General features: G+C 38.3%; 1 protein-coding gene across 1 annotated transcript in view; it reads right to left on the minus strand.

Annotated features, from left to right (window-relative positions):
• The window catches only part of cntn3a.1 (contactin 3a, tandem duplicate 1), an 85,885-nt gene extending 61,424 nt beyond the window's left edge, over positions 1-24,461 (minus strand). The window contains exons 1-2 of the mRNA XM_066670454.1: positions 24,248-24,461; positions 13,828-13,967 (exon numbers count right to left, since the gene is read on the minus strand). Coding sequence (XP_066526551.1) covers positions 13,828-13,894 — 67 coding nt within the window. The 5' untranslated portion in view covers positions 13,895-13,967; positions 24,248-24,461. The remainder of the gene's footprint in view (positions 1-13,827; positions 13,968-24,247) is intronic.
• Between the last annotated feature and the right edge of the window lie 515 nt (positions 24,462-24,976).

Here is a 24,976-nt window from a genome sequence, read left to right on the forward strand (position 1 = left end):
CTGCAGTAACATCATTTACTCTTCTCGAGAAATTGGGCCATTTCTGTGAGGATTTGAATGCGTAAAGCCATGAGGGAGCTATTTGAGCTATTTGATGGTTCTCCAGAGAAGGCAGCTTCTCTGATCCACTGTCCAATGGTGGTGGGCGTTATATCCCTCTACCTAGCAGTTGTTATCACAGAAACTGACGCTGAGTTATATAGGTGAAGAAAAAGCAAGGACCTAGGATTTTTTATAGAGCAATGGTCTCAGATTCATTCTTACATGTTCTCCCATGTAATCAGAATTTGTCTCATGGAAGTAAACTAGTATACAACATATACAGGAATGCAATATATTTTACCATTTTTAAACTTAGTTTCACTTTCTCTTTTAAATATAATCCAATACCATACTTTAAATATAATGTTTACTCATTTTTCTAATGGTGCTTGTAATACTTGGGGGCACATTAAAAAGGTTACCCAAGACTACAGGAAGCAATTGCTGAAAAAGTTAAACACTATAGTGCTTGAACATTTAGTGGGTTATTAGGCATAGTAATTACTTTGTTAATGCAGGCCACTTATCCTGTCTTATTAGTGGGAATAGCTGTTAAATAAGATGGGACATTCAGTAAACAGAACAAATAGTATCCATCTGAGTATCTAAATACTTCAGTCAAAGATTTTCTTCAAGTATAATGGACAAATATGTGTAGACACCTGCTTGTCAAATATTCCTTCTCAGTTCATTCAAAATGTTTTGGTTATAACTTCACCTTCATCACACCAGGAACAACAGTTCCACTGATCTAATAGTCTAATACTGGGGGCTTCATTACACTCACTGTAGCCCAGACACGGTCACCATAGACTTGTGGGCACCTAATTCTTATGATTAATGTTCTATGAGGATGAAAAAGCACACAAATTGTGTGTGTAGTTAAATGCCTGTGTCAGCAATGAGTGCACTTTGAAAAAGCAGTAAATCTTATCTTATCGTGTCTTAACAACATACGACACAGCTTTTTTGTTATGTTTCCATCCTCTAGACAAATGTATTTATAAAATAATCAGCCATAATATTAAAACCAACAGTTTAATATTGTAAAGTCTCACTGGTGCCACCAAATTAACTCTGGCCCATCAAGGCACAGACTCAACAAGATGTCTGAAGTTGTTCTGTGGCATATGGCACTAAGACATAAGAAGAGGATCCTTTGAAACCCTGTAAGTTGCGAGGTTTTAGACTGGAATTGTTTGAAAGCCATTACTGAAGGTTTTACAGCAGATATTTCCTCAGAGTATCCCAGTGCCACTTGTCTTCCCATTGTGAAGCCTTGTACTATTTCTTTCCAAGGTAAGCCATGCACAAACACCCAGCCAGGATCACAACACTTTCTTCCACTTCTACATGATCCTGTTCTTTAGCTTACAGCAAAGAACAGGGGTCAGCGTGATCACTCTGCAGCTAAACAAGTCCATGCACAGCAGTGATCTCTCTATTATAGCCCCCATGTTTCTCAGATGATTTTCTGTTGGCTGAGACCAGACAGACTAACCCTCACAGCTGACGTGCATCAATGAGTCTTGAGAAACCATGACTTTCACTTTCTGCCTAGTTACAACCTATAACAAAACACACCAATAACGTTGCTGATAGAAAACACTTTAGGGCAGTAATATTACAATTTTACCTCCATTAGGTACCAAGTGGTCTTGATGTTATCAACATTCAGTGTTTTCTCCAGCTTTCTTGCACTATCTTTCCAAAAGATTTCAACTTCCCTAGCAATTTCATCTTCTTGCATAATTCTTTAAACATTACCCCTTATCATCTATGCTAATTTTCATCAATAAAAACACAGTATAAAAGTAAAGATATGAAAAACTAATGATATATTTTGGATAACAGAATATACCTAAACAATTTAGCCTAAAACAATGTTTTTAGTAAAGCTGCTGACACTGTGACGTAATTTGCTCTTGCCTATCAAATTTAAGGTCCTTAGAAATATGAAGAATAGCCAAAAAAAAAAAAAGTAATAACAGCTATCGCATTTTGTGCCATCAGGATCAGTTTGTGGAGGACAAAGAAGTGTTCAGTCTTAAAGAAAAAGCCAGAGAGTTTCCTGCAAGCACTGCCCAAGGGCTCAAAAGGCCTGATGCAAACCCTTGAAATACCTTTGCCACAGAAATCTAAATCAGCAAGTCAAAATGTACCATCAGTGCATATTCCTTTCTGCCAAAAAAAAAGAAAAAAATATGATCACTTGAGAGCAATAAGGAATTGATTGGAACTTATTATTTAAACCAAAATCCCACAACTGTTCGTACAGTAAGTGAAATGCAAGTAAACATGTCCCATTTAATTACAGATTTTTTTTAAAATTCTACTACCTTGATGATAATTTGAACACTGTGTTCCATACCTTTCCTTTTATCAGCAAGTCGGAAACTGTTGAGGACTGCAGACGCCAATTTTGATAGCAGAAAATCTGCATTGCTACAGAAGCTGCACAGCTGCAAAGCGGCTGTACTGAACCTTCTTTTTGTGCTATACTTAGGGATGGACAATAATTCAATATCAATATATATTGCAATATAAAATATTCCAATAACAATTATATAATTTTAAACACAGTTTCAATATTCAATATACGATTATTTACAGCTTTTGTCAATGACTGACGTTCATTACAGGGCACTGCCATCAGTTCCAGCGCATTCAATTTAAAATTTTATATAAGAATATTCATATATACAAAGCCAATAGGTTTATGTTTGATGGTGATGTCATATTTCCTGTTTGTTCTTGGAAGTTTTTCAGTGGATTTTACACTGTTTATATCGATATTAGAATTACATTGTATTGACCAAAATTAAGAAATATATATTTATATAAATTTTGGCCATATTGTCCAGCCCTAGTTATAATCATTGACCTTTACATAATAGAGATGCCTCCAGATGCCCTAAAGTATCCTGCAACAATGAACTGGATTTAAAACTGACATTTATTCTGCCTTTTGTTTTTAAACCTTTAGTTTGTGGAAGGATTCAAGCTATAAATTAAGTGTCACAAATCTCTTTTTTGATGACAAATAAATGGGAATTTATCTAGAATCCCCTAAGATGCCTGCAGTTCTGATAACATCATCAGCATTTTGCCAGCACTGCTGTGGATCTTGTGGGCAGCTGAATTTGTATCTAAACACCACAGCTGTCAGAGCAGTCCCCACCAAGAGTGATCTGTCCCTGACACATACAGAATACTAACAAGACGCATTATAGAAATGACCTGTGAAAGGCAGACTCTCTGTGTCTCTACCTGCTGAGTGATGATATGTGCTACTACAGGATGACTGGCCTGGCCAGGTGAAGCAGTGCTGGAAGAGGTCGGGGGAGGCTGAAAGCCCCAAATAAAAACTAATCTCAAATTCAATAGCAGCTGACAAGCCGATGAATTCAGCCAGCTTACCTCAGCGTGAATATCTAGGCACAGATGGGGGTTGTGCAGGGTGAGAAGGGGGCTGATGGGTGGGGGGCAGCTCATGCAGCCTCCAATCTGTTTGATTCAGATTCAGGGGATTTATGCATCAAATGAAAAAGCCAATCTCACTGTATTAAGGCACCTTTCTGGTGTCCCTGCAGATAAGGCACACACATGCATGCATACAGGCAACGCACACACAGCAGAGAGACCTCTGAAGTTGGTGTGAAGATAAAGCCTAGTTTTGCCATTGTATATTCACATAGACATGTGAGCTAATGTTTGGAAAATAGAGCTGTCAGAGACAGGGATTTCAAAACAGTAAAGAAAGTATGTAGTTGAATGTATCCACTACTTAACCACAGGAGAGCAAAGAGTAGGTTGGACTTTTAAATAAGTGATATATGCTGTACAATAAATGAGAATCATTAATACACATATTTGATTTAAGTGCATGGTTATGACAATCAATGCACACAAACCAAGCTCACCAAACTAGATTCTTATTTTCACTCTGAAAGTATTTTGTTGTACAGTAATCACTGTTCTAACAACAGTTTGACGTTTCATTGGCTAATCTATATTTATAGACCAATGTAAACTCACTAATGTATAATCATTGTAAATATTGCACTTAAGATGTTATTGCATTAAGGGTCTTAAAGGAACACTACATAATATTTTAACCTTAAAATTATAGCTTCAAAATCAATGTGATTCTTCACTAAACTGTAATAGGGGTAACAAAGCCTGTCTTGCTACTCTGGGCTCTGTACTGCAGAAACGGCACTACGTAACTTCTGAAGGAGTGTAGGAACCCCCCCCCCCAAACACACACACACACACACCCAACATCCATAGTAAAAATTGCCACAACCAATGTCTACATTGGTATGACAAGTTTATGCCTGGATATTGATTTAACTTCCATCTCACTGAAAATAAGGGATCATAAAATGTACACATGTTGAGTGTACAATTATATTTTATGTTACTTATAAAAGCACTGTGACAACTCTGTGGCAACAGGCTCATTTTAAATCATAGCAAATAAAAGCAAATTTGGTTGGTTGAAGTGGTTTAATCAGCGTAATCCATTAGGCACCAATCACTGTCATTCTTTAATACACATGCAACAAGCGCTACTCTCAAACATTCTACACTCAGTGTAAACCAATCATTTCTTTTGGTTGTATTGTCTTTTTGTATTCATCTTCCAAATTAAAAAGAAACTTTTAATCAGTTCAGATGTGCAATTCACTTTGGCCTATTTTTGTTATTTATGATGTGGATTAAAAGAAATTATATTAAGTGCAAATAGGTTTTGAGTTTTTTTGTCAATATGCAAAAAGACATGGTTGTAATAATGACATGTGGTTTGACATCAGTGCCTGGTTATCATATTCCCTGCTGACTGCATGGACCATTTGGCTCTTGAGCACTGCCTCAGGAGCAGACTCAGCAAAGGTTCACACCACCTGACAATTCTGAGGCACAGTCATTTGTCTGCCCTTTCTGGGACAAAGAACAGTGTGGACTAGATTAAATCACTGATGTTTATATGTCTCTAGAGTATTACTCCAATATTATTGTTCTTCACAACACTGTTCTTGTATTCAACTTGCAAAGGTCAGACACAATGTTCTGGCATGGACTATGGCTTTCATGTAGCCCTGTATGATTTAACAAAACTGATACCAGGCACATTTTGCTCAGTTTACATTTATTGTGTGTTTTTTTAATAAAGATGCCTCAGTCACACTAACATTCTGCATTTGGAATTGTAAGGACCTGTGTCATCATTGACCAGGTCCTGACAGAAGTATTCTGTAATATTGGCTTGACTGATATTTACGTCTCTTACCTGGTATAGGAAGTAGTACCTTCAAGGACACAATAGGACTATATGAATACTTTGTGATGCTAGATTTTCTAGGATATCTAGATTCTAAAAATCACATAAATGCAGAAAAAACAAAGTCTGGGTGATGCTGGATTGGCAAAACCTGAAGACATTCTCTGCATGTTCACTACCCCATTCTGGACCAGATATTAATGGAGGTTGAAGCAGGAAAAAGGCATTGAATATCAATCAAGCTTATATTTCACTAGTTGAAACAAAGTGTGTGAACTGCTGTCCATCCATCAGTGACCCTGGTCAAAACAATATTACACATGCTAGTATTTTATTAGACTGCCTTCAGCTTTCACTACCTTGTGTTTTGACTTTATGCAAAACCCTGAGTTCTACTGTTAATTTTCTATGATTTGACTTCACCAAGTGATCTGTGATTAAGCTCATTAAAGATCTACTTCTTACCACATTGTTTCAGTTGTAAAGATGATGGGTTACCACTATCCATCCAGGATTTACAATGCATTGAACAGTCCTTCATCCAATTTCAGTAATTTCAGTCAAATCTCTTTAATCATTTGATTTATGCAGGCATATGGTTAGATCTTTCTGAAAGACAGTAATAACAAAAAACTGCTGCCAGATGAAACAAATCCCTGCAGCAATGATCCAATTACAGAATTTTAAATATTTGTTTATTGACTTTTATTTAATTTTATTGGGCTACTCTGTGTATATGAAACATTTATCAGCATTGGCTAGCAATATTTCTCAGGCATGTAACAACCTTGAATAAGCTAATGGTTCAAATGCAGTGTAGCAAATGTATTGAGCTTGGCCCAATTCTGTGCACCTTGTTGGGTTACTATGAAGTGCCCTCCTAGATACACAATGAACCAACCACTGGTAACAAGGGTATTATCACAACAGCTCCTCTCAGACACTGGTGGTACTTCATAAAGGCCAAGGACTTGACATTTTTGTTGGTACTGGACATTTCCAAGAAAGCATAATTAAGCATGGACTTCCAAGGAAAAGACTTGATGACAGTGTCTAAACTCACAGCATATGCCTTCACATCAGTGGAATCCTCTTGCATATGCAAATCTTCCATGACACTTGCACTGGTGCACCCTCATACAAAGACAGATGTTGTGTTTTGCAATCTTTCACTGATAACAGTCTGGATGGTCCTTTTTATATTGTGGGCTGGGTGGTTGCAGTCCTTAAAAATTTTGTATGACTTGACTTTCATTCGCTCCAGGAAGAAATTGGACATTGTTGCAGCCAGTCAGGACACTCACTATGGTGAGGGAGAGTTGGTCAAGATTGTGGAAGAAGACTAAATCTTCTGGAAATCTGCGATAAGTGATAGGACTTCATCAGGATGGTGGCACAACTTGCAAACTTAAAAATTATGTTGGAGCTGTATCCTTGTGTATTATATGGGAACAGGGTGTGCAGGATGGGACTGAGCACACATACCTGTGAAGCTACTCTATGTTGAGGAGGATTTCCACCACTTGTGTTCTGCCAATCAGAAATTCATAATCCAGCTGCACTGTTGAATGTTTATTATATGTCACTGAGCTCATAGATTGCCTGGTAGGAATGAATTGTGCAACAGTGTCACCTTTAGATCTCTTTGTACAATGTGCACACTAAAGAGTGTCCTTGCAGGTTGTGCAACAGATACAGGTTTTTACTAAGGTCTTCATGACTATCAAAGTCAGTCCAACAAGACAAATGTCATTTAGACATGAGATAATCTGAAGACTTTGTAAGGACTGGGAAAATGCTTAGAAAGAGGTTAAATATGTAGATAAAAAGCTCAGGTAGTGTCACACCTTGACACTTTCTGGTTGTTTTCCTCCTTCCATGTGGCTCTGTTTGTTGTTTTCCTTCTCCTCACATGGCTTTGTTTATGTTCACTCGCTCCACCTCTTGTTCCGCCTCTCTGTAATTGTCCTTAGTTATCTGTGTCAGGTGTCTCTTGTTAAGTTCGTTTATTTAAGCCCTCTTCCCTCACTTCCTGTTATCGGTCATTTTGAGTTTGTTTGTTTCATTGTGAATTCTGTTATTTTCTTGCTCGTTTTGTTTCCTAAATGTTTTCGTAGTCTTCGTGTTTCTAATCTAGTTCGTTTGTTTCATTCCCCAGTCAAGTAAATGTTATCTCGTGTTTCTCGTAAAGTTTGTTTTGTTATTTCAGTATTAAACCTTTCCGTGTTGTAGCGAGTGTGTCCGCATCCTTTAAATCTACTCCTCACACCTCCCTGACAGGTAGCTTGTACATTTTTGAAGACTCTGCCATGCATGCCAACAGGACTTGGTGCCTTGTGTAGACTGACCAGCCTGAAAAATGAGATTACATCTGGTATGGAAATTACTAATGTTTAGCTATCACTGTCCATTGGTAGTTTCATTGCATGGGGGGTGTTGTTTGCTTCAAATGAAGCACAGAAGGGGATAAGACAGGTTGGTATCAAAATATTGTACACCTCTGTGATAAAGAGCAGGTCAGTCCACATGTGATTAAAGTCTGCTCACCGTTAAATTCCACCTTGTCTTCTCGATGGTCCTAAGAATGTTGTGTCCAGCTTTACTGTAAAGTACCAGGTCAGAGACTAAAATCTGAGCCCTGTGTTATGACCCAGTCTAAATACCCTGGTTACCTGGCCTGCAGATAGTTATAACTTACCTAATACAAACAAAATGGAAACAAAAAACAGTCACTTACCTCACTCCCTAACTATCCACAAAACACACACAAACCCACCCCCAAAACAAATGGCAGCCAACCCTGCTCTGAAATATATACACATTTATAAAAGATCACAAAAGCACCCAGGTGTCCGTACAAAAGGGTTTGTTCATTCCAAAACATTTGTCGGTGTGCAGGATGGAAGCAATTCTAATATGTAAAGTTGGCCATCTCACACCAACAATACACTGTAACAAGAAAGTTTTCTCTATTTAAGCTCTTGCTTACAAACAGGTAGAAGGGACAAGGAGGAGTGATCTGTTTTTACCAAATGCAGCACAGGGGATCGGTTTGTAACTATAAGTCAGTGGTGTGTAACCGTGGTCTGCAGTAGAGGTCTGGCAGGACCAATATTTTAATCCTGCACCCACCCGCTTGTGCTAGAATTTGTCAAGCACCTACCCACTTCCGCCTGAAATCAGCAGCATTTGTATGGTGCCTGCCTGCAGTGTAGAAGTTTTTACGTGCTCCTGTCCATGTAGTCCTCCATATTTCACAAAATATCATCATCTTCTCAAATAATATAGTACAGCTCCCCTAAAGGGACTGGGGGAAAAAGAGATTATGGACTTTGAATTCTGTTGCAAATGTTACACAGTGTTTAGGGCATATGAGCGGCAAATGAACACACACATACAAACAGGCTACACAAATGCGCATGCATATCCACCACACACACATACACACACACACACACACACACACCAGAGGCCGACTGACAGCTAAAGACATTTCTGCAGCACAATCAGTGTTGGGGTAACGGAATAATTGTAACACCCAGTACGTATTTATAATACAAAACACAAGTAAATGTGACTGTTGTTGCACAGCAGCTCTGAGTACCCAGCCGTCTTGGAAACCCTAAAGGAGGTGCTGGAATGTACTCATCCTGAGGACTCCATTGTTCTGATGGGTGATTTCAATGCTCACATGGGCCATGACAGTGACACCTGGAGTGGCGGGATGGGAAGGAACGGCCTCCCCAATCTGTTATTGGACAAGTTATTAGATTTCTGTAGTTACATACATAATGAACACTATGTTCAAGCCTAAGGATATCCATAACTACCCTTAGCATCAGGATGCCCAAGGCTGCATTTCCATGATTGACTTTATAGTCATACCATCAGACATGCAGCCATATGTTTTGGAAACTCAGGTGAAAGAAGGACTGAGCTGTCAACTAATCACCACCTAAGGGCAGGACGCTGGACAGACCTGGCAGGCCCAAAAGTGTGGTGAGGGTTTGCTGGGAATGTTTTGCACATAGTTCTGACTGCATCCCAGGGGAGGCGTTGTTTACCTTATAGGGGAACACCATTGGGAGTGGAAAGAATACTTAAAGGATCTTCTCAATCCCAGAGTTTGAGAAGCAGAGTTTGGGGACCCCTGCGGAGGGCACATCTATCACCTAACTCAAGGTGCCCGAGGTAGTCCGAAAAATCAAGACATTTGTTTGTGTGTGTGTGTGTGTGTGTGTGTGTGTGTGTGTGTGTGTGTGTGTGTGTGTGTGTGTGTGTGTGTGTGTGTGTGTGTCCGTCCGTCCCCCCCCCGAACAGGGCACTGAAACTTAGTCCCACACCGCATGAAACAATGACCTGTGAGTGTATGCAGACCACTAATCTAGACTCTGTTCTCCTTGTGTTGGAAAATTTGAGTGTTGGTAATATTTTGGCAGAACTTTTTTGAGATTTTCCCTATTAAAATCCCCAACCACAATATAAACAGCATCACAGACCTTGCATTTTTAGTTGTTTCGGGAGTGTGTGATAGGGGAAGCAATGACCCAATATCTCCCATACATTTCTTATGGCTATAGATCTACTATTATATCAACTGTCTGTTTAAATTTAACTAATGCGCTAATAATAAGAACATCCTTGGGAATCAGCCTCAGTCAACAGAATATTGGTAGGTGTATTGTGCCTCAGTTTTCTTTGTTATTTTTTAAAACTTCGCTTATATTTATTTTATTATGATGCATGTACACTGTGTCAGCCTGCCAACGTTTGCCCTTTGGAGTTAATTAAAGTTCTACTGAGCTGATCAATAGTTATGAAAGGAGCTTAGATGCCAAACAGTGATTTTCTGTCAATTTGACATGCAGCTGCAGTAAAGCATTTTGTTGCTGTGGCATCTACAGAGTTAATATATATATGTCCTACACATAGAGTTGACTTTATAAGCAAACAGCTATTCAAACCACTGCAAATGTAGGAAGCCTTCTTTTGTTCCTGTTCCCGAACCTTTCATTTGCAAGGCTTTGAATGCAAAAAGGTTTCTAAAGATCTGCAAGGTCAAAGTCAAATCACCTCTATTTAATACCTTCCTTATTTTAATCTAAGCAAATAAAAGTCTCAATAAAACCATTCAATTTACAGTGACATTTAAGTATTATTTATTAAATACTAAGTCAAAAATAGTTCAAACTAATCCAAGATTAGTTGACATAACACAGAGCATCATAAGCATTCATTCATTCATTCATTGTCCAAAACCGCTTATCCAGGTGAGGATTGCAGTGGGTCCAGAGCATATACCAAACTCCTCACAGACAGTCACTCGGAGCAGGACTTGAACCCACAACCGCCAGGTCCCTAGAGTTGTGTGATTGTGACGCTACCCGCTGCTCCACTGTGCCGCCCAGCAGCATAAGCACATACTGTAAAAACTAGGGCTGGACCACCAGGTGCACTGTCAGTATATAAGTATGGATCTAAATCATTTTCCGTAAACCAGACATTCATAATGAGAATATATAAGACAAACATTAATTGAACAAATTGTTCAATTAAATACTAGGCCTGAGCAATTAAACTATAGCAATACATATTTCATCATTAATAACATACAAAAGACAATGTTTGATACACATAAATACAATAAATGCAAACTGCTAGGAAAGCATGTGATGGACATGCAATGTTTAGCTTTATGAACACACCTGAAGTAAGATGTTGTATTGTGATAATTATTGATGTGGATTCATATGGAAACAATTACCATCATAACATTTTTTAATCTGTACTGCCCAGGTCTATACTAACACATATGAGGCTTCTGGATAGAATACATTTTGAAAAACAAAAACATTGAAACCAGTCTTAAATTCATGTTAAGTCTTGTATGGTATATACTGTAAAAGGAAATGGACAGGCTATCACTATAGAGACAGGCCAAAGACACACATAGCCATGATTACTACACAGTACTCATACATGGAAAAGAAAATGAGTCTGAACTGTTTTCTCTACTGCACAGTTAGATGTCTTTGACCAGATAAACACATTAGTTTGGCCAGATTTTACTCAATGTGCACATCTCATGTCTGTGTATCTACAGTGGACTAGATATATAAGCACTGAAACTAAAACGTGCATGGAATAATGCAGTCTCTCAATAAGCAATTCTGTAGACAAGTTACATCTGGCACAGCTCACTTTAATTTCACATTAAAGAGATGGGCCTGAACCTCAAAAAACAAAAAAAAATTCTAGACTGTGACCTATTCATATCTTTGCTACATAAAGGCCATAAAATGATAATATGAGCCACCAAGGGATACCAGACAGTATCACTGTCACAAAGCTCCTGGGTTCTGGGGTTGTTGCTTCAACACCTGCCTCAGGTCACTGAGTTTGGTGTGTTCTCCCCACATGTGCATGGATTTTCTCTGGGTGCTTTGGTTTTCTCCCACAATTCAACAAAGAGTTTGGGATAATTCGCTATTTGTGATCGTGAATGTGTGATGCCATTTGAAGGGACTGGTTACAGAGAAAGAAAGAAAGAAAGAAAGAATTGGGTGTATTTATACTTTTTCAATTTTAGTTAAAATTAACCCGGACATGATTGCTCTCTTATCATAGTTCATTACAGGATGTGAACACTTCATTTCAAATTCACGAAATGATCAGAACAAGACCACTTGAGCAGGTGGGTCTCTGAACGTCTCTAAAGGAATTCTGGTGCAGTATGAACACAATACAAACCACACAAAACAAAGGCGTAGAAACGAACCAAACACAGAACTTTGTGTCACAAAATTCAATGCTTAACACGCTGTTAGTGAAGAGAGATTGTAAAAAACAAACAACAAACAGAGGGCCAACTGGAGCAACAGGAAATATCTGGCACAGTGTTGACTCCTTTATCCATTTTACCACCTCTTGCTGTGCTTCCAGATGATAAAACGACCACCAGGTATACGTAACCCTGATGAGTGCTTGTACCCTAGCATTATTCATTTTTCTGATGACTTTTATTTATTACTGTGTATTTGTCGGTGTAAACACTAAGCAAACCAAGACAATAAAATATAACAATGAATCATTTTCTTGTTTGGTCCAGAGCAAGGGAACCAAATTACAAGTACAAACACGGACTGAATGGAGTTTTATTCAGCCTCATTCAGACTTAAAACTCTCAAAAAAAGTGTACATGGGACTCTAGAGATCATTGTTCTTTGCCCAGAAAATATATTTCAGAATATACCTTTTCTGAACTAAGAAAAAAAAAGCGAATGGCAGTGAAAGAGCACTGAACCTCGTGGTCACTTTAGGTTCATATTTCTCATCTAGAGGTCAATTCTACTTATCAAGATTCTACGTCTCACATGGCCTTGTCTTTCTAGTCACATCCACTCTCTTTTGTGCTCGCTGGACCTTAATCAGCTGGCCTGCCTGTACACGGTCCAGTTCTGCTCTTGGGAGGGCTGCATCACTGCAGATGAACTCTCTCAGGGAGTTCAGGGTCTGCTGATAGGCCAAGTGTGACGCTACACTGTATCCATACTGATCCACACTTTGCTGACTCCTAACACCACAACGTGCATTATAGAGAACCACCTAAGTGATCTACGGTGAGATCGGTTCAGAGGAGGGTGCATATTCAACTGTATAAAAGCACTGTGTTTTCCAATATTTTAATTTCTCCAGACAATATTGATATTTCAGTTAGGGCAGGGTACTCTCAGCAAGCCACAATAAGTATGATTATACAAATCCACACTATACATGTTCCTGATTTATATTTACAAAATATATTCAGGTTGTTCAGTGAAAATATTGATAATTACATTTCACAGATTTTTGTTTTAATTTATTAAGAAATCTATAAAGACATTTGTCCACACTTTTGTGTAGAAAATTTATAAACACATTTTCTTATATCATTAACCTGATTTCCTAATCCATTCAAAAAGTTTAAGGATCATTCTCTTTTCTGCAAATTTTGTGGCCAGAATGTCTCTATTTCTTCTATTTTTTTATCTCGTTTTATTTTATCTCATTTTTATTTGAATTGAGTGTCCACTTTTTTATTTTATTCCTGTTTAATCACATAAATACAAAGATAAGAAATAATCATAAAAATGTAAATGATAAACAAAGTCATTCAGATTTAACGTCTGGGAGTTTTGCACTCTACCAGACGTGTAAGAACTAAACCAGGTGGCATTAGAATACAGTGTCCTCAGCATTTTAAGTGAGCAGAATACATTGCCCGAATGGACACTGTGTCCCAGCCCATTCTTTCTAAATTCCTGCGGGAATGTTTCCTGTCCACTGTGTCTTTCTGCATTAAAAAGCTAACAAATGCATTAACAAGGTGCCTTTCTGAGATGGGTGGCAGACAGAGAGTCACTTTCATGAATGGAATTTGCCCTCAATAGTCAAAGATGAGGAGGAATTTTTGCCAGACGATGCATTGGAATGCTTACAGATGAGGTTAAGATGCTTACCTGCAAGGCACCCCATAAATGATTGCAGCACCAGCAGTTTCCATGGAAACCCCATTTTAACTGTCATAGGTCAGTGAAAGCTCACATTCAGTCACAGGTAAATAGAATACTGCCTTTGTCCAATCTTGAACCTCCTCTGCCTAAAATAAAAAAATAAAATAAAATACAAGCAAGGGTTAGCGAGCACCAACACATCCATATTCAGTAGACAGACATTTCCAGAGGCAAAAATTGCAATTATACATTTAAATATATTTATATCTAGGAAGTGTTGTCATATAAAGTTACAGTCCACAGAAAACTCAAATGTGTACATCATTTGAACACATCAGTTCCTCTTCACATTGTGTGACAGATGGTCTATAGCACTAATTCTCAAATTAATAGACGACCAGGGCTAAACTGAATGTTTTAAACCCAATCATACCTTTATGAGAAATTATGGGTAATAAGCGTTTTGAAAGATAGAACAATGAGAATAGCCATTGTGTTTTAAATAGGCTATAGGTGAAAACAGCATAGCACTTGGAGCAGGGGCTCATAGCGGCTTTCAGCGCTTGTACTGTCTCAGAAAAAAGGTATGGTAGAGGTACGTTATTGGTCACTAAAGGTACAAACAGTGAAAATGTACCTTTAAACACTGTCTGCACCTTTCCAATACCATTTTTAAGTTTGTTTTGTTCCATAAAGGGAACATTACAATCTCTTCTCCAGAATGAGACGTGAATATTTGTAACCTTTCATTACAGAACTGTTCAAAATAATGCATCATAAGTCCTGGAGATGAAATTGGGCGTATGAAATCAACACAATTTGAAAATCTACAGTTATAATAGAACAATTATGTTCTTTAACTAAAAGCAGAACATGTACCCTTTAGGGTACCACCATAGAGACAGCAAAAATATCACCACAGTGACAATTTTCCTGACAGTGCTTATAGGTCAAGGAGGCGTTTTGTTCTATCTAATCTGTATTTTAAGAATCCAATAATGCGAGGATCTGCCCCATTGTTTTTCTTTCTGAGTGTTTTCTTCTGTTCTGTCTTCACCTTTCTTCATTGTTTTTCTCTATTTTCGCCTCTGGATTTAGTCCTTCTAGGTTCCGGAGTATTTCTCAGGCTTGGTCTCGGCGTGTTTTTCTCGTTTCCACTTTGCCCTTTTTGTAATAAACTCCAGATTGCTCATATCTTTCTCTAGCCTTTGCTTATGTCCAGTAAGCAGCTGAAACTGGGCTTTATTTACAGGGATATTGCAAAAAAACGGGGGATTGCTTTGCCTCCCTGGAAAAAAGTGTATGAACTCTGCACCCCCACATTCCCATACAGATGTAATGAACTACATAGTATGCGTAGCACAAAAAACTTAATTAAAGCATAATTATGATGTCTGAAATATTATTATGTAATTTACAAAGTAATTCTTTAAGTAAGTAGCACAGTTTTCGAGGTCATCTGGCATACCAACCCTTGCTGCTTTATGCACAATCGTGTACCACAGTTTGAGAACCACTGGTCTAAACAAATGATCTGAAATGACTTGAAATAAATCTCTTTACATTAACTTTCAAAAACAAAAAATATTTCTGCACCCCCTGTAAAGTCACCATTTCAAAGATACTGAAGGTTTGTGTTTTTTGAAAGAGACAATATAAAGGAACAGAGTGATCCTTCTATATAATGCTAGAAAACTATCAAGGTATTTTGAAAATCCCCTTTGTAAAACACTGTTCCTCTGACTCTGACACTATAATTTGGGATCAGATGAGCATCAATAAGAAATAAGAATCTTTCCCAGATTCACCAGATATCAAGGAAATGTGCTTCACAAATAAGGTTTACACAGATGCCTGTAAAAATGTAAGGTTTCCAGTCAACTTTGTTTTCTATAAAACAGCCTTGAAGCATGTGGAAGAGCCTTTGTGAGACCTAGAAATCTTTCCATAACAAAATAAATTACAAACCATAAAAGACCAGAAGACATTGCTGTACGTTGCTCAGCATCATATCCAGGACTGAAAATCTGATGCTTTTGACTATTCTCTAAGTCCAGTCTTACATACAATAAGATGAATTTGAGCATATGCCAGTCTTTAATTTGATTACACTCATTTGCTTATTTATTTCCAAACATCCTTTGCAGTCATTACAAATTTACTTTAACAAAATGAGGACATTGTACAATTTTTTTCAGGTTTTAAGGTATTAGAGTCCTTAAAAGGAATGTTGAATGAAGCAAGAGGCAACAAGCTGTAAGTCATATTAAAACATCATGAGTCCCATTTCATTACATTTTTCTATTAGACTTGACCAATCCACAAATAGCCGTGTATCGCTGCAGGTACTTTCATTCCAGTCAAGCAGGAGCACACTTGTTGTTATTTGTTTAATGAGCTGGTCTCGGTCTTCAAACAATTGATTGTGTGGGTGCCTTTTGTGATAGAACGGAAACCTGCAGCTCTGCAGATAAGATTGGACACCCCTGCTTTAGATGGATTTATAGGACAGTTAGTTCCCATCACACAGTCTGAGAATTCTACCAATGTGATATAATCTTACAGTCTGGTACCTTCAGTCCACTTTTCTCGTTTCTGAAATTTAAGGTGGAATTGCTAATTCTGAAACATATTCTCCTAGTTTGTATATAGTAAATGTATTATGTAAGATCTTAATCAATATACCCTTCTTTATAAAAGTGTAAGTTGAAGAAGTAGACATGTTATTTCAATTCTAATCAAAGAAAGCGTGATCCCCATTGTATCGGTAATGCTGCAACTCGAGTGTGTTTTTGGACCGTGTGAGGAAACCGCAGCACCCAGAGGAAAACCATGGGAACACGGGGAGAACACACCAAACTCCTCACTGACAGTCACCCAGAGCAGGGCTCAAACGCGACCTCCAGGTCCCTGGAGCTGTGTGAATGCGACCCTACCTCCTGCGCCACCATGCTGCCCCACTATAATCAGAATACAAATTGTTATATTGTTTCAAAAATCGTAACAATATTATCATGAAGAATACAATATGGCACAGTCCTACTCAAATCCAATAACAAGTTTAGTAATATTAGGGGTCCTTTCAAAACAGTGTTAATATCTACTGAGATTAAATGGTATTAGTGCTTTAAATACTTATTCATTTTCTTCTGGTGTCGTGTTTTTAAATGAACAGGAACAGTATGCGGTTTGGACAGATTTACTACCTCTCACCTCAGTCAAAATTAGTAATTACCCAAGCCAGGGATCGAACCCTAGTCAGTTCTTACTGATCTGTGATGTGAACCCTAGTTCAAAGGCAGCAGCTTTACCCATTACACAACCACACATAGTGATTTGTGCAATAACCCAGAAAGAAGATGAAACAAGTGAATTTTACAGCTCTAGTAGTGTGTAGTTTCACTGCAATTTCAGTCATTAAGTCAGTTCCTGCAGTGCCCCTCTTATGTAGATGATACACATGCACACGTCTTTTGCTTCCAGATTCCACTGGAATGTATTTTAAAAACTGTAATTAGCGTAAACAAAACTAAATACTGAACAAAATAAAATGACAAATTACATTTACAGTGGAATTATTACAAATGACATTCAAAACATCTGTGCCCCATTTTTGGGTAACCATTGCACTTAATAATGACTGAAAATAGAAGTATTGTACCACATTCATTTGCACATCATTTTAGGAAAACTTCTGCAGTGTGTTTAGAGGAATATTTCTTTGTTACAGGTACAATTACTGAGTAAATACATAGTAACACATTTCTAATTTATGGGAAAAAACAAGCTGTTACCAAAATATTATTATATTTTCCACCAAAATTTGAATTTGTAATGTAAAATGTAACCTGTTGGGTGAGTGACGATGGGGATGTGTGGGATGGTCAAGCAGTCTTGACCATGTGTTTAACATTTTTATACATTCTATGGTTAAATTGAACCTTGGTTATATCTGGACTCTTCAGCAAGACAATAATCCCAAACACACTCCAAAGTCAATCAAAGCTTGGTTGAGGGTTCAGTTCTCCAATGTCCTGGAGTGGCCTTCTTAGTCTACAGAATATCTTTGGTCTGATTAAAGAAATCAGTTGCAACATACAAGCCATCGAAACTCAATAAGAAAGCCAGAAGCAGACGAATGGGAAAATAATCAATGACAGTTTTCAGAACCCACAAAAATAGCTTATTAGAGGTTAAAGAATCTGATGTTTTTTATTTAAACTCAAAATTACTTGTAGATCTCTTTCTTATTCCTTTTATATTTACTGAGATCCATTGTCCACCAGTCAACCATAACACAATGACCACCTACTTGTTTCTATACTCACTGTCCATTCTCTCAGTTCCACTTATATACTATATATTCTGTATATATTTCTTGCCTCCTTTCACCCTGTTCTTCAATGGTCAGGACCCCCACAGAGCAGATATGATTTGGGTGGTGGATCGTTTTCAGCTCTGCAGTGACACTAAGGTGATGGTGGTGGTTTGTTAGTGTGTGTTGTGTTGGTCTGAGTGGATGAGACACTCTGTGCCCATGTTTCATCATGTGAAATCTCTGAGTTGCCTATGTATTCCTATGGGAAAATTTCAGATTATGGAAGACAGTATTCTAAAATAAGTAAGTCGGATCGCTCCATAAAGCACAAGCGCTCTTGTATCAGAATCTGGTACCAGCAGTTGTGTATCTAAATCAGATCGGAACTAACACAATATGGATTGGCCCATCACTATGGGATAACCCAGTTCTCAAAAGATTTGGGTTTTGGCATCTGACTGGTCCAATGTAAATCACTGATCTTTCTTTTAGAAAACCATTGTCCATTGTTGACATGCATTCAGACGTATGCTTTAGATCATCATCATGTTTGAAGTGGATATTTCTTTTCATCTTCATCTTCCTGAAGTAGTCCAGTAAGGTTTTTGTGCCAAAATATCTTGGAGTTAGTCATATCCTATCGATCTTGACAATCCATGTCCCAGATACATGGAAGCATTCCCAAACAATGAATCTTCCACCACCACACTTCACAGCAGGTATGCTGTTCCTAGTACATGAGTTGTAGAGCTGTTGGCCAAACATATCTATCAGAATCCAAACAATTACAACCTCAGACTCAATGGAAGCATTTGAAGTGGTTTTAGTGTTTTTTGTTTTTTTTTTGTATTAAATGTAAGACGAGGCAATGTCCACTTAAAAACCTGCTTCTTGCGCTTTAATTGCTGACAACTGTAAACCACACAACTTATTAGTGTGGCTGAATTGGGGGAGAGAAGAAACACCAATAGAATGGAATTTCTCCTACATTTAAATTCTTCTTTATAAGTGCCTTTATAAACTGCTACATTAAGTCACAGAAATTACACTGCTAAAAAAATGAATAACTGAAAAAACACTTTCAGTTTTAAGATGATTAAATTTCAATATTAAATTAATCTATAAAACCCCTGCCTAATTGTTTTTGCATTCAAATCTAAGCAAACTAAATATTACCACAAAATGTTGGAGATATTTAAATTAATTTATAATATATGTATATGCATGGCACCCTGTGCTCATTTATGTTCCAGTTATATGATGTTTCATTTGAGCTTCTTTAAGAAACAGGCAGTATACAGAGCACATATACATACACTACATGGCTGCCCCTTTACTTGCTTAATATTTCTTCTGAAATCAAGCATATTTCATACCGTTTTTTTCTTTCTAGAAAGGCATCAGAATACAGGGTGTACCATTGCTGTGTGGATTTGAGTAAATTCAGATACTGGTTGATGATTATTAGCTCTAGAGCACAAATGCCAATCAAACTCATATCAAAGGCAAAGGATGGAGCTCCATCTCTCCAGAGTTCATGGTTCCATAACCCAATGCTGGAAGGATTTAAATTCCTCTAGACAGCACTTGGCATCAAGCATGGTGACCTTAGGTTCATGTACAGCAGCTCCAGCTTCTTTTCTACAAGATATATGAGCAAAACTGAAAATCTGTATTCATAAACATTGAATGTTAAAGAAGCAGAATTTAATGAGGTGTGTATAGACTTAGCAATATATAGTGTATGTAAGGGCACCGCTCTAAGGGATTAAAAGAAGAGGCTACACAATGGCCATATGATAAAATCGTGGACCTTTTAAGAATAAAACAGGGTCGTAAAGCTACAGAACTAATATCAGCCTATCAATCCCAGGTTAAAGCAAACCACCAGATAGTAGTGAGTCTTATCTTTCTGAATTGCTGGGGTGTAATATCAAAAGCATGCTGCAAGCAAATAAACGTTCCTGCTACCTTCATATCTCCTGCACCATAAAAGGAAACATCATTATCTTATCTGGAATGTGTCTGTATTCTTTTTTTTTCCATTGCTGCAAGGATGTGGGCTTGTAAATGTTTTTTCTTTGTAACTATTAGTTTGGGAGCCCATGGCTATGACTCAAATCTCATCAGATCTGACATAGCACATCTTCCCTACCATAAACCTAACAGTGTGGACTGATAGCCAGCAGCTTACAATTTGAGCTGAATATTCCCACAGAGCATTTCTCTGTATAATACTTGGTTTAATGCCACACCAAGACACAGCTTACATCTAGCATTCCTGTACAAAAAGTCCCACCCAGTGGAATGCACTAGCTCTGATATGCGCTTTGTTCATGGAGGACGAATATTACGCACAAAACTGTCTGAGTCCGTGCTCTCATGAGCACACACATAAAGATCAAGGTTTCGAGAAGCATAAAGGATCACTCTTTAATGGAAGAAAGCCACTAAATTGTGAGCACTGGCTGCTGGGATGACCTTGGTACTTCCTCTGTCTCAGAACCCATCAATTTTTCACAAAAAACTGTATTAATAGAAGCGCTGGTGCTTTCTGCTGTTGGTGGGATTCTCACTAAATGCATCAGTGCTCCTACCCACTTTTTAATCATAAATAAGGGAGATCTTACACTTTCAAGTCGAGACAAGATTGAGGGGGTAGAGTGGAGTAACACGCTGAATCTTTTATCCGCCCTGGCTTGACTGCACTTGATCCACAGACACCATCTTTTACAAGTGTTTCTCTGTTCAGCCAAGACTGATCTCAGTGTGCAGCAAATGTTCTGCATTCAAAATCAACCATGATACTGAAAGAATATGCTACAGATTACTACATTTAATTAGAACTGGGCAATTCATCCTGTACACCCCTTAAAACTGACACTGCATGTTTTAGAAATAATAATGAGGAAATTACCCGTTAACATTTTGCTTTATAACTTACCAGCATTCTAGTATTTTTTATTATTTTTTTTAAATTATGGTTTGTTTGGTTCATTTGTGTGTTCCATTACTTTACAGGCTATTTGTTGGGCTTCAGGTTATTGCTGAATTACCAGTTTGGTATACATAAACAATTATACAGCTTTTCAAACCTAAAACTTTCCAAAATGATTGTAGCTTTTGTGAAAATCTACAATATTGTGTGACAATAAAATTATGTTTCTGTGCACCATGCACATAAATCATTATTAGCTATATTAAAGAGAACACAAACGATTCTGAATCGCCACATCTTTTAATGTGGAATGGGTGAGTTTGAGTATAAAACAGGACTGTGGCGTGTACTTGGCTGAAGCTTAACTTGTCTGTACGTTTTTATTCACTATTATTTGAATTCCCACCAAAACTAATTTTTAACTCGAGCTATTTTGTTTTGTAGCACTTTTGGTATGTGTTTACTTTCATGCAATTAGCTGTCTCCTGAATTTGGAGTCAGTTTCACCTTAAGTAATGTAACACTAACAGCAAAAACAAACAAAAAAATCCATATGTGAGCAAAAATAGAGCAAAATCCTCATCACTTTTCATGCTTTTTTTTCAACATTCTGAGGTCTTTTCGCCATTAAGACGCCTCCAGATGCCATTTACTGAGCCAGGCATGTTTACAAACAGATGACCTTTTTCCAAAGTGCATCACATTTAATTCTGAATAAAATATTGTCAAATAGTCTGACAATTTTATAAGTGGGAACAATATTAATCAGGAAGAAGGGTAGATGTTTAGTTTTGACCAATATTTCAAGAGTAGGAGCCTAATATTACAGGAACTTTGGATACCAGGGCAAGACCTTTAAACTCTTCATTATGTTCCTCCAATCATTCCTGGCCAATGTAAGCTATGGGGCAGGGAGCTGTGTGTGTTACCCTAATTAGGAGGCTTGAATCCACAGCATCTCCCAGCAGATCCTTACCTGGAGTGTCACACTCCCAGTACTAACAGCATATTAAACCAGGTTATAATGGATTATCCGTGTATCGGCATTGGCAGATATGTGTGAAAAATATCATCAAAATCAACGACATATGATTATGATTACACATCATAACGACAGATGATTCATCCAGACTTACTTAAGAGGACAAATCCCAAATCAAACCCCCCTGAAACTGCTTCCTATGTATTTGCACCTGCCTGACCATTACCAGGAGTGTTATCCAGTAGTATAATCTTCTCTCTTATTCTGATGACTAGCATGCATTAATTATGCTGAATATCATCTCCAGGATCGGCCCCAAGCTGCGGTGCAATACAGCTAATGTTGTTTAGATCTAAGCACGATTCCAGGAGGCATGACATAACACATCAGCTTTGGTGCGCTGCAAGGCCCCAGCGTGGGCTTTCTGTAAATAAACTCCCTGTGACTCATGTGCCAGCAAGGGAGGAAAAAAAGAACCCTTAAGTTGTCAAAGAGGACCCTACATTATGCCTCTTCTCAAACCCTCCTTCTGGCTTCTGCACGGGAACATGTGGTGTCACTGTACCATGAGTTTCCTAATGAAGGCATGAGAAAATCCTTGCCTTTATATTTTACTCACACAAGCCAGCAGAGTGCAGCAAAAACTGCCATTGCTCTGCACAGCTTGCTGAGTGTAATGAAAGAAAACTGCCCTTGATTGGAATTTATCCTTATTTCTCTGTAGAGTGCTGCTTAGTATATTTTATCTGAGCAATTTTTACATTTCATGCATCCACCTGCAGTGTTTACTGAGTGATTTGTTTAATACCGTAAACAGAGATGCAAGGTTTTGAACTGAATCAGAGAGATGCTCTTTGTAACGGCACGGCTGGCACCATTCTCACTTGTTCTTGAGCTTAGGAGACTGTGCCACAATTAGAATGGATGAGAACTCTCAAAAAGCCCATTTTCCTCAAACTAAATCAAGCCTATTGTCAAGAGTGGGAGTGAGTGTGAATTCATGACTGGCTGAGCGCATACATTTCATTGGGCAGACAGTGGAAAGGGCTTTTACTCACTTTTTTTTATGAAAGTGTAGGTTCAAGAATAAGATCAAGAGGAAGACTCGAAGTTTATTCAGAGTCCTACATACAGAACAAATTTAGCACACCACTTGAAAAACCTTTTCATCCTTTTTCAAAAATACGTTTCTGTTTATTAACTCTCAGCATTCATAGCTACAAGTGTTCTGTGAACAGAATACAGCTAACAATATCAAAGCCTACATTTGTCCTGCATTATGCTCATTTCAATAAAGGAATTCAGTGCCATGAACCCACCTTTCATTTGCCTCCAGTGTATTTTTAATATGCCTTACTCTCACGCTTTTGTGTACTACGTGCGTTGTTATGTCAGGAAGACAAGCTGCAATTTCAGTAACACGGGAGTTCAAATAGTCACCCTAGTTATATCAAATACCATGGCTTGTTTGTGAGATTATGGAGTGATGGTGTTGGCGATGTGATCAGATACTGTAACTCCGGGGAAAGCAGGCATCCATGACAGATGCTGAGACTGAGATAAATCCATCTGCTTGATGCATACTGACAGCACAAGTGTATGCCCCGCTGTAAATGAAACATAATTGATGAACATAATTCAAAGGTTCAACAACTGTAGATCCACAAATACCTACATGGTCCCAAACAAATTCAGCTTTATAAAATGCAGTACTTTTCCAGGAGTTAACAGACCAATTTGGTGGACTGGAGATTATTTGGAGGTACACGTTATAAAGAGTGCAGATATTACTTTTTTTTAAAGCAACTGTGAAATATAATCACATATATACGATTTTACAACTGGAATTAAAGCAAAAGTCACTTATTTACTTTGTCAGTATTAACAAGATTGTTGACAAGTAATAGCTGTTATTAAAAGACTTCGGGTTTCTTATTATTTGCCAAATCTATACAGTTACTGATTAACTAAACAAAGTCTGTGCACAGACTCTGAACATGTAAGTCGTTAGTGTTTGTAATATTCTGTTCCACACACGAGGCAGCAGGGCTCAGTGTGAGGATGCTTGTATACAAAGTACCACTGACTCCAATTCTCCTCCAAACTGAACGAGCACAGACAAAACGTAATCCTCTCCCTCCAGTATTTAATGGAGTCACCTGGAACTAGCGGAATACGGCAAACTTACTCGCCTGAAGGACTTGGGGCCAGTTTTTTGTTCTGCCTCCTTCACGTCTGTCCTCGCAGCTCACACATCCCCTCTCCCGTTCCACGCTCCGCCGGTTCATCCAAAGCTGAGGCCGAGGACACTGCTACCCACCGCTGCTTCTCCTGAGTGTCTCTGCTCGAGTATTCCCCTCTTCCGCGCACTTTTAATCCATGTTATCCCTTCAAACTTGTCGCGAGCTCACCGCGCTCTTGACGGACCCAGCACGGAGCTGGTGCGTGTGTGCGCGCGCGGGCGGGCTCGAGCCTGGAGAACGAGCCCAGCGAATTAGGCGCGAGCCAATAGCGTGGAGTTTAACGAGCCTTCGTGTGTGTGTGTGTGTGTGTGTGTAGGACTGTTTCTGTGAATTGTAAGGACATATACTGTATATTATACCGTGGTGTGAAAAAGTGTTTGCCCCCTTCGTGATTTCTTATTTCTTCCTATTTTTAATATTTCAGATCATCAAATACATTTAATTATTAGTCAAAGACAACACAAGTAAATAAAAAATAAACCTAAACCTAATAACTGGTTGGGCCACCCTTAGCAGCAACAACTGCAATCAAGCCTTTGCAGTAACTTGCATTGAGTCTTTCACAGCGCTGTGGAGGAATTTTGTCCCACTCATGTTTGGGGTTTTTGAGCCTGAGCTGCCTTTTTAAGGCCACAGCTTCTCAGTAGGATTCAGGTCAGGACGTTGACGAGGCC

The sequence above is a fragment of the Hoplias malabaricus genome, chromosome 5 (genome assembly GCF_029633855.1).
Source record: "Hoplias malabaricus isolate fHopMal1 chromosome 5, fHopMal1.hap1, whole genome shotgun sequence".
NCBI classification, from domain to species: domain Eukaryota; kingdom Metazoa; phylum Chordata; class Actinopteri; order Characiformes; family Erythrinidae; genus Hoplias; species Hoplias malabaricus.